An 11,653-nucleotide genomic window follows, 5' to 3' on the forward strand; every position below is an offset into this window, starting at 1 on the left:
ACTCCAAGGGATGAAAGCTTTGGAAACACTGCTCTAGCGGTAGCAATTAGCAAATACACCATTTAATGTATTCATTTATTTATTCATTTATTCATTCATTCATTCAGAATCAACTTTATTTATTACAGGTAGGCCTATAAAGAAGTGGGTGGGAAAAAAAGACATAAGGTGCAAAAATACCAAAGTAGCAGGTATTTTTATGTACATGAGGTTTATTATATAAGGTGCAGGTTAAAAAACATAGCAGCAGGTGCAGTATTTGAGATACAACGCCAGAACAGAACGGTATATACATATAGTATATACATATGTAGTGACATACATTAGTCCATGAGGTAAAAAAAAAAGGAATAGGAAGGTAGAATTAGGTAAAATCCACATACGAGAATAGTCTACATAGGGAATACATCCACAAGAAGGAAGGTATAATCAAACATAAGGAAAAGCAGTCCATCAAAAAGGAAAGTGTTCCAGCGTTACAGGTGACAGGCAGTCTTTTTAATAACAAAGAGAACATTGGCGCTTGCAGGAAAGGGCAGGGATTTCCATATTAATAACAGCAATAAAAAAAAAAGAGATAGGAGTGCACAAGTGACTGAGCAGTGGGCATAATCAGCATGGCTCCACTGAAATGGAAATGCTGCTGTCACAGGCCAGCACAGACATGCCTCAACACGCCCTTGGTTTACATGTTGTGTACATACTTTGCAGTTGCCCTAATAGGCCTAATCGCTAACTGCAAAGAAAATCAACAAAAGTCAAGTCAGTCTGAGAACATTTTCTTTTAATGATTAAAGTGTGTGATGAAATATTCTTGAAGTACCATGTTGAGGGAGCCTAATCTTGATCAGAGATTGAAGGTATGGATGGTGATTGTTGTGGATCCCTTGGCTGCGGATAAAGGGATGTCTGTGGACTGTTATTATAAGTTGTTAATATTATTGTTGCTATGCACTTCTTTCAAGTGCATTTAGCGGTACTTGCTCTGTTTAGTATTTCTATGTACTGAGATCACTCTGTGCAGACAGTGCAGGAATACACACAATGATCTCTCTCTTTCTCTCTGTCTCTACTGTTTCTCTCTGCCTATATGTCTTTCTCAAAGGACTGTCTATTGGTAGAAACGTTTCTGTGTAAGCCACACTCGGACGAAGTTGAAGTCTAAAGGTAATTTCACACCCTATAAAATCAATCTTTATTGTCACATCACAGGTTTACAGGTTTATGGGTTTAGGGGGGGAGGAATCAAAAAAGAGACAACAAGGTTAGGCTGACCGGAGAAGCTATGGTCTGTTACACACAACACAAACCATTGCCAACAATGCTTTGTGCAGGCAGCCAGGCACAGTTGCAGTTTGTGCATGTGTGTCCTGAGCTTGGTATGTTCTCATTAGTGGGCTCCGTCTCCATATTTGGTGAGAGCCCAGTTATGTTCATTAGAGCCCAAAGGATGCCAGATTCTTGGGTCCAATGCACACCCGATTTGGATGAGTCCTAGACCAGTGGTTCTCAACCTCCCCCCAGGGGGTCTTGACCAACCATGTGGTCCTAAGAGTCTCCGCCTAACTAACCTGATGAGTGATGGTTCAGTTGAGTGACGAGCTCGGAGAACAAGAGGACACCAGGCAGATATGAGACAAGGAAAATAACAAAATTAGTAGGAGTATATAACATGCATCTCGTATCATTGTGCAAAGACGTCAGGCTATCTGATAAAGTAGTTGATTGTCATGGCGTTAAATGTATCAGTATGTGCTTACGCAGATGAGAGTGATTCAAAACATGTACGTATGTACTGGGTTTGATTGATTGATTTGATTGATTGATTGATGTACTTTATTTAGTAAGACATGAGAACAACAGTACATGGAAGTACAAATTCACAATACAAGGTCTACTAAACTGGAAGAATCATAAAAGCACTGAGCTTGTTTCAAATGAGTTCCCCATGCACACAAATCATGATGACATATAAGAGACAGACAGATATACACAACTACTATAGAATGTCATACAATCAGTTTACAGGTTACTGGTATGAAGAGTGAGAAATATGTACAAAAGGAGAAGGAGAGAGGGGGGGGGGGGTAGGGGGGTGGGTTAGGTTAGGACTTAGACAGGGGCCATTTTCCAATTGCAGCCTCCTGAAGGTGTATCTTTAGGGCTGTTTTGAAAGAGAGTATGGTTTTACACTCCTTTACTCCTTTTGGTAGGGCGTTCTACATTTTTGATGAATAGCATGAGAACGAGTTACTTCCCTTTGTTGAGCCAAAAAAGGGTTGGACAAGGTTTGTGGAGCTGCCTCTGGTATTGTGATCGTGGACATCATTAACATTTTGGAAGTATTTTGACAAATACAGGGGGATCCCAATGTTGTGATATATCTTGAAGACCAGGCCCATAGCAAGTTGCTGTACTCTGTCCGCAACCCTAAGCCATCCAATCCTATCAAAATGATCAGGGGTTAGATGGGTTTTGTAGTTGAGGGCAAGAAGTAGCCTTACAAGTTTGTTTTGGGATGTTTGGAGCCTTGTTTTTAAGGCCTTGGAGGTGTTGTGATACCATGAAGTACATGCATAATCGTAATGACCTTGTATGAGGGCCACTGCAAGAGTCTTCAGAGTCTTCTTACTGACTTTACGATCAATACTCCGCAAATAGCGTGTTTGAATACTTTATTGATTGAATACTTTATTAACAGTTTGCAAAAAAGGTACAGTGGTACGAATTATACAAAAAAGATATAAGGATGACACAAAAAGCCCTGTGTATTCAATTCATCGAGACATTTAAAGACAAGCAATACTGTACAATAATATGCGAAACATCATCTAGTAGTAATAAAAAAAGAGAAATATGTACAGAGGGGGGGTCATTTCTGGTGATAAGCTTAGACGTTTTACAGGGACCAGATACAAATTGCAGATACCTGTCCAGTAGAAGCTCTTTTATGGCGGCTTTGAAGGAGGTATGGAGTCACACCTTTTTAAGACTGTTGGGTCAAGCAGATAAAGGTCAGTCTAATCATAGATAAAGGTCAGTCTAACCTCTGAGCCTATAGGTGTGAAAGGGCAAGCAGAAGAGCTGGGCTCAGTGTCTGTATGCCTCAGGAAGACTGGACTGAACGGCAAATGTATATATCTCTGTATGTATCATGTCTTAAGTATCCTTAAGTACAATTGTATCTATGACTATCCCTTAATAATAAATTAAGTGTAATTCTTTGATAAAAGGCACACATGAGTTGGTACACTGCCTCTGCTTTCCATGTTATTAAAAAGTAAAACACACTACCACAGAAAATGAAGATAACCCTCTACAGTAACCTCTTCAACAATGAGTCTTATTGTTTTTAACAATTCTCTAGTAGAAGTAGTGTACATCATAGATTAGAAGTAGAAAGTAATGAAAGACTGTTCACTTTAACAATCAAAATCAATCTTTTAACATAATTTGAATAGTGGCCTAATTATAGTATGTGGTTGTGTATTTGTAGGCTGTGACATACTGTGGTCTTGCATGTGAATTGAATCTTAGATTTGATCTGTTGTTTAAGATATAAATACGCTATTTTATAGGCACTACTATGAGGTAAGAAAATGTGCAGTAGTACATATTTAGTGCACTTTTGATCTGAAGTATCATTGACTTGTTCAATTAACCTGAACAGTGTTACAGTTTTCTATATTATCCATTACCCATACCCTGAAGAAGACATACTTTGTCAAAACGTTGGTGTCTTAAATAATAATAAAAAAGGTATTGCATCGTGACTACGAGCTGTGTGACCGCATTCTTTTTTTCTATATTATTTTCTATAATATCAAGATTTCCCTTTCTGTAGAGTCCTGCAGAAAGTTATTAACATCTACTGTATTGGCTTTGCTGCAGGTTCTTGGACACTGCAAGTCCCGCCTTCAGTACTTTTTTCACTTCTCCCCCAGAGAAAAAGAGTATGTCAGAATGTTCTGTTCTTGATAAACGACCATGTCAGCCTACAACACTACTAGCTTAGAACCTGTAGATTGGTTGGTTTGTTTAAACTGGTAAAAGAGTTTGCTTCAATTTGTGAGGCAAATGCTTATTACAAAGTAGTCTTCAGTACTGACACATATATCCATCCACCTCGTAGAACAAAGGATATTCTCTCTCCTCGTATCACTGTCTCAAAGAGTTTTAACAAAGTTCTCCCCCAAACATTTTCCATTATATTTAATGACTTTCTAACTCTAACCCACTGATAAAAGGACTGTGCACAGTGACTTATTTAACTTGATGAAAGTACACGGATCAGCAAACAGCCCCTCCTGAACTTTGTCCCCCTTTCAGATAGGAAAACAACACACAGAGTATAAAAGGGGGGTGCAGCAGAGGGAGAGACTTGTTTTTGTTCAACACACAAGAGCTGCAGCAACAGAGAGCTGAGCTGAAGAGAGACATTTTAACCAGAGGGTAAGAAATTCATTTTATGCATTCTCTATGGTCATTCAGTTCAGTGCTATAGCCTTATTTAAGTTGGGGTGCAGATAATAATGTAATTATTACATGCACATTAGATAAATTAGTTGAATGTTGATTTTTTTCCCCCTGCAGCTGTGTGTAATCTCCTTGTTCGTCCATTAATAAAACAGTTTTCATGATATGCATTTCCTTCACAAACTCTGTACAAAAATCCATGTTTGTTATTTAAGTTGTTAGGCCATGCATGCTCAACTTTACTCTTTGAAGCTTGTTTACCACTTCAAATGCATCTATGTATTCATTTATGCATGCATACAGTAATTTTCTGAGTGCATGCTTTTAAAATTTGAGTCTTTTTTTACAGATTAGTAATTGGAGCACTTAGTTGCAAAAGACTGTGTGAACTCAGTAGAAAAAACTAACATAAAAAAACCCCAGTCTGTACAGAATAGTTCATCTTTTGCTTTGTCAGCTAAGCCCAGATTCTGCACTTATTGTAAGTCCCTTTGGATAAAAGCGTCTGCTAAATGACTGTAATGTAATGTAATGTAATTCTGAATACCAGCTTCATTGCTTATTTTAATGTTTCTATCCTTCCCTTCCATCAGTAGCTATTTCACATGTTAGTTTCAGATCGATACGTGAAATGAGCAAACAGTTTGAAATATCTGGGACTTGTTTGGATGATCAGAAAAGTGGAGACACTGGGTCTGACCTTTTGTACAATGTTCTTGTTTTTGTCTGCTGATGAGCTCAGCTCATCTGAACTCGGACAATGTCCCACTTCCTCATCAAACCTCCCCCCTCCTCAATACACCACCCTCTTGTCTGTCCTAAATCTTCTCCCTCCCCCTCCATTTCCCAATCTCTCATCAACAGCAGGATCAGGGGGTGAAAGGAGGCGCAGCAGAAATGTGGGCGTGCCTCAGCCTCCTCCTGACACTCTGCCTGCTCCATGGGGGCGGGGCAGAGAGTGAGGGGGGAGGCCCCCGCTGCCAGCTACCGCCGCAGTGGAAGATAGGGGAGGTGGAGCCTATGAACGAGGCGATGGGACGGGTGACCGTGGTGGCTCTGCTACAGGCCAGCTGATTGTTCTGCTTGGTGCAGGCAGCCAGGTACACAACATGAGCACTGTTTCCCAAACACTGGGTCGGGACCCATTGGTTGTAAAAAACCAAAGTTGTCCTTTAAGAAGTAGTGAAAATAGCCTATCTACAAGCTCACAATGTGTTGGTCAGATAGAAAAATACCTAAATCTTGATATGTTTTTTAAATAAACTTCATTGTGTCCATGTCCATGTGTGTGTGTGTGTGTGTGTGTGTGTGTGTGTGTGTGTGTGTGTGTGTGTGTGTGTGTGTGTGTGTGTGTGTGTGTGTGTGTGTGTGTGTGTGTGTGTGTGTGTGTGTGTGTGTGCGTGCGTGCGTGCGTGCGTGCGTGCGTGCGTGTGTGTGTGTGTTCTTCCATGAGCAGAATGGATGGTCTGCACCAGAAGCAGGAAAGTCTGGGTTTCCATAACATTACCTACATGGTAGTTAACCACCAGGGGGAGCAATCACAGCGTCTCCACCCACTGCTGGCCCAGAGACTGTCAGTCAACATCTCGCTGTACAAGCAGGACACCCAGCAGGCCGATGTTTGGCAGGCACTGAATGGAGAAAAGGATGACTTCCTTATTTACGACAGGTCAGCTACCCGCACTGACACAGTGTGTAAACAACTGTGCATTTCTTTCCATTGTCTGTTGTGTTCCATGTCTACAACAGAGGTTCTAATTTATTTTTATTTCAAGGACCCCCATAACTCTTAGAGTGTACAAATGCAACCAAATGGACCGATAAGGGTCCATTTGGACCCTGAGGGTCCCTGGACACCACACTGGTCTTCAATATTGTCAGTTAATCAACACAGGATGCCATTCATAATTTGGTGTAATACATTTCTCAGTCAAATCCTCTCAAATGTAAAGTATTTTGGTTGTTCCGAAGGCCAACTAGAATAAAGTCACAGCAGTTCATGATGTTTTTATTCCTCTTTACCATCAGATGTGGCCGTCTCACCAGCCACATTTCACTCCCGTACACCATCATCGGGCAAGGTCATATTGAGAAAGCCATTAGAGAGGCCTACTGCAACAGAACATGCGGGGACTGCGTTCATGAGGTAAGCTAAAGAGGGTATACAAGTACATATAGACATTGTTTTACGAGGAAGTATTGGTAATGGGTTTGTCCGTCAAAGACGAACACACTCTCTGACGTCCCATCTAGCTCTTTTCCCCCCTGTATTTGGTCCCTCACTCCTTACACTGCTCTCTCCTTCTTTCTTCTTCATTTTGCCCTCGCAGCCTGCTGATGTCCCAGAAGAGTGCACCAGAGCACCTGAACCCAAGCCTGAGGGAGAGGGAGAAGAGGAGCCTAGCCACGGTCACGGTCACCACCATGGCCATGGACATGGTCATCACCACGGAGACCGTGGACACGGTCATCACCATGGAGATCACCATGGCGTCGGCCATGGTCACCATGGCGATAGAGAGCAGGGGCGTGGGCAGGGACGTGGGCAGGGGCGTGAGGGATCTCGTGGGCACGTGGGGCAACAGGGGCAACAGGGGCACCAGCACGGTGTTGAGCAGATGGATCTGGTCCATGGCCAACAGCAAGCAGGCCAGCAGGCCATGCACATGGGTCACCAGTGATGACCCACTGAAGCACAGGGGGCTCCAGTGATGGAGAGCAAGGCTCGGTGAAAGTCAAAGTTCAGCTGACAGGGGAGGGCGGGCTCTGAGAACGATGCCGCCCCCCGGTCCAGCTGACACTGACACTGACGGAGGCTGTTCGCAGACGCAGGGAGCGATCAGTCCGTTGGTCTCTGACACTGTGACGAGGCACTGCCTGCCTCCTGACAGTGACAAGGGCTGACGGGCGGCGGAACCGATCTGGTCAGGGAAACCTGACAGTGACGTCCGTCCCCTGCTGACTGACAGCAGCCTAAGCCAGCACCATGAGTCTGACCCCCAGGTGTTGAGAGCTGAGGTTTCTGACCTGGTGTTTAAACATACCGCATAGCTACCAACACTTGGGCTAAGTGCTCTGTATACCAACAAGTATTACCCTGGGAAAGGAGGGGGAGAATCCCTATGAGGATGGAGCAGGATAGAATAACACAGGCTACATTCATGTAAGCTGGAATTTGAAATATTTGGCAACATAAGTTCAAACAAGTTCAACCACAGAGAAAATTGGCTCATTCTTGTTTTGTTACAGACGACTGCTGTTATCGATGCAAGTGGTTCTGTCAACATCAAAGAATAAATTCCTTCATTCCTCTGTCAGGGGATTGTTCTGATCCTTTCTCAGGAGTGTATGGGGGGGATTGTGTTTCTATATTTCCTCCTCCGTTTAGCTCTCTCCATCCTTTATGATGCCAGGCACATAAACTATAACCTAGTGGTGTCTGTTTGATGTCAGGAAAGGGAAAGAGGAGTGGGAAGTTCACAAACACGGCAAACCCACAAAAGTTAATTAATGAAATATTTCATGTAATTTAAATCTGCAAACGCCAAATGTAAAGACTTCAGGAGAATAAGGAACCCCTTTATTATAGGACAAGAGACACAGACATCCGATCTTTTGTACTGATAAATAATTAGACAGTTGATTATTGTTTAAACTACAGATTTTGCTCTTGCAGCAAGAAGGTTAAAATCATAGAAGCATTTAAAAGTGTGCTACAAATGGAAAGATTGTACAATACTGAACAGTAATCTTCCTATATGCACACTACTGTTCATTATTCCTGTGCACCAGTGCTCCACCTAGTGGATGAACTGTATTACTCTGAAAAGTCACAGCTGTTTTCTTCGAGTTACTGTCGATGAAGTCACCACTTTCAATATATCTCATTCTCAACTACCTATCACAACTACTATCATTCACAATTGTCCACTTGCACATTTTATATGTATTGTTTGGTCCTTTAGTCAAGTTCTAGATTTAGCTGTGTGGGTTGAAGATTGCGCAGATTTGTGCTAGGATTGTTATTTGGAAAAAATAAATAAAATAAAACCAGTAGAGAAAAAAAGAAAGAAAGAGAAAGGTAATGAATGTAAGACGGAGGCATTCAATGATTGTTTGAATACATGCTGTTGCTAATGAAGGTGTCCAGGGGAAGACAAATGTCACCTAGAAAACCTGATGTTCTGACAGAAATGTGTATTTGCTCACATTGGATTGTGGATTGTAAAAGTGGAATGTAAAAGTAGGGTTGAATAAACATGACTGGGCTTATTTTTCTGTCTCATTATTGTGTGTATATCTGTTATCACTTCCTTTACCCACTTACCCTGTCCCACTTACCCTGTTGGAACCTGTCCATACCCTATATATACTTTGATTGGTGCCCTCCTATTTTCCCACCTCTACACAAAATCTCATGACACATTGCAAGCTTGTAGATCTGCTATTTTTGAGTCGTGATCGCCATTTTTTGTCGAATGTTTGCCTATTATGACATGCCCAGAATAGGGACGCTAGGGTTCAAGTGGTCAAATTGACCCTGCCTACACATTGGCTACAACTGTCCTGAGGTATTCCAAATTTGCTGTGAGTGAAATGGCATGTGGGTGCGGGTTTGACAAGTGTGTGTGTGTGTGTGTGTGTGTGTGTGTGTGTGTGTGCGCGCGCGCGTGCGTGTGCGCGCGCGCGCGCGTGTGTGTGTGTGTGTGTGTGTGTGTGTTTGCAAAGGCATGTGGTACTGCACTCTGCACGTGTCTGTGGAGTTGAATGCAAGTGACCTAGTTGGATCTCATTCCCCTCAATGTTCAACCCTTTATCATGTATTCTATATGATACAGATATTTGCATCTGGACTTTGAAGTCCAATGCTGCACAGACATCACATGGTTTTAGGGTCTGATGTGCAGTTAGTAAAGAAAGTACTTCTACAATCATTTTTCAAAGGCATGAAATAACAATAATAATAATACTACACTTACTTTGTATATCAAATGCAGCCCAAAATGCTTCAGATGAAAAGAACAACAAAAGAAAAATGCGAGCAAAAGATGGCCACAACATTAAAGCAGCACTATTTAACTTTCCTCTTCTAACCCGGATATGAACCCGGTTTGCTGTGCTGACATTTGCTCGGGGGATAAATTTAATCTTGACCATCAGGTCAAAAGGTTAGTCAGAAGTTACCATACAGATTGGACAAAATTAAATTTCATTTATTAAAAAAAAGTTACATAGTGAGGCTTTAAACAAGATTAAAAAAACATTAAGAAGATGAAGTTATTAAATAATAAACACTAATGGGTGGCTGTGGAATATGTACACCAGATGGCGATCAAGGTATATAGCAGATAACTTCCACCAGTCTGCCAGCTGGAATGCAGTGGTTCTCAACATGTGGGTCGGGACCCCCAGGGGGGTCCTCACATGATTTTGGGGGGGTCCCCAGATGATAGTGAAGTGAGTAAAGTGACAATTTCAGGACTTATAAGTCCTTTTTAAAACCTAAAAAAAAGAAAGAAAAGAAAAAGACCATTACTGCATCAAAAGTAATCAACAAACTAAAACATTGGCCACAATGTCAAATAATATAATAATAAGTTGTGAAAATAGCCGATCTACAAGCCTTGCGAGGCATTGTGAGCTTGTAGATCTGCTATTTTCACAATATTTATCTGTGGAACGGAGTCAAACAAAATGGGGGGGGGGGGGGCACAGTTCAAATATGATTGTTTTGGGGGGGTCACGGCCTGAAAAGGTTGAGAACCACGGGAGTAGAGGATTCAGGTTTAAATTTAGGTTGAACAAAGCTCTCTCTCTCTCTCTCTCTCTCTCTCTCTCTCTCTCTCTCTCTCTCTCTTTCAAATCATAAGATGTTTTTCTTGTTTCAGAATGGCTGTCTGGTTGCTTCCAAAGCACACATGGATGTAGTTGCAACTTGCAACAATGCTCAGTCAACAAACAATTACATTGAGCTCAGAAAAATAACATTCATCTTTCCATCTGTCCCTTTTTCTCTCCTTTTCTCCCTCTTGTATGCAGGCAGCAAGTGCACACACACACGCACGACGCACGCACGCACGCACGCACGCAAACAAACACACACACACACACACACACACGCACGCACGCAGCCACGCACGCATGCACGCCACGCACACACCCACGCACGGACGCACAAACACACACACACACACACACACACACACACACACACACACACACACACACACACACACACACACACACACACACACACACACACACACACACACACACACACACACACACACACACACACACACACACACACACACACACACACATCCTGACTGGACTATCTGGTGAAAAGAGAAAGCAGTGCAGGTGCTGCTGCTCCACCATCTACTCTCCTTTGAAAAGAAGATCAGCTTCTTAGGATGGTGATCAGGTCAAATGTCAAATATCTTCAGTTCCTCAGCAATTAGCTGCTCTGGTTGCTCCCAAGGTTCTGAAGATGACTGAAGGGTCTTTGAGAGTGATTCACTGGGCAACAGATCGACATCAAACACATGTGAGTGCTTGGCCTGCTGCTTTAACAACAGTGCTCAGGTACTGGTTTCAACTGGTAGCCATGCTGCATATCTGGCATGCTGAAGAGTGCTTCCTCTTCAATGACTGAAGCTGAAATGCTGCATCCACAAACAGCAGCCCATACCAAGGTCGTACATACATGCACAGTAAAACCATCTGTATGTTCATTTAACCTCTGAGAGTACATTTGTTCTACATGAACACTGAGGACTTTACAGTGTGCCCAATGTCTCCTCCAAACTAGAACTCCAGATCAGTGTGTCACATGATCACTTAGGGTCAGTGTGTTGTCCTCATTGTGTTAACATGAACAATTGTGGCTTGCTCTGAAACCATTTAGACATTTCTTGTAATTTTTAGACGTTTCCGCAAATTCTGCTAACGTCATGTATACGGCTGAGATTCCTGAGTGTTTTCTGTTAGTTGTGGATGCGTAAGGCGCAGGATTATGGAATCAGTGTGACAAAGCTATTCCTCTGGGGTTTTGCTTATAACCCTGATATAACCTTAAACCCTACTTACTGGGGTCCCCCAGAGGGTCTATACTTGGTCCCCTCCTTTTTCCCTCAACACCAAATCTCGTTGCAGAAAATAGCCTATCTTGCAA

At 42.3% G+C, this 11,653-nt stretch overlaps 1 protein-coding gene across 1 annotated transcript; it reads left to right on the forward strand.

The window, feature by feature from the left end:
* The first annotated feature begins 6,131 nt into the window (after positions 1-6,131).
* Positions 6,132-8,748, forward strand: LOC311043294 (uncharacterized protein). The gene is made up of 3 exons (XM_084054485.1): positions 6,132-6,145; positions 6,505-6,622; positions 6,807-8,748. The coding sequence occupies exons 2-3, from the start codon at positions 6,618-6,620 to the stop codon at positions 7,186-7,188; spliced, it is 387 nt and encodes a 128-aa protein (XP_083910611.1). The 5' UTR covers positions 6,132-6,145; positions 6,505-6,617; the 3' UTR covers positions 7,189-8,748.
* The last annotated feature ends 2,905 nt before the right edge of the window (positions 8,749-11,653 follow it).

The sequence above is a fragment of the Gymnoscopelus microlampas genome (assembly GCF_963454915.1).
Source record: "Gymnoscopelus microlampas genome assembly, chromosome: 4".
NCBI lineage: Eukaryota > Metazoa > Chordata > Actinopteri > Myctophiformes > Myctophidae > Gymnoscopelus > Gymnoscopelus microlampas.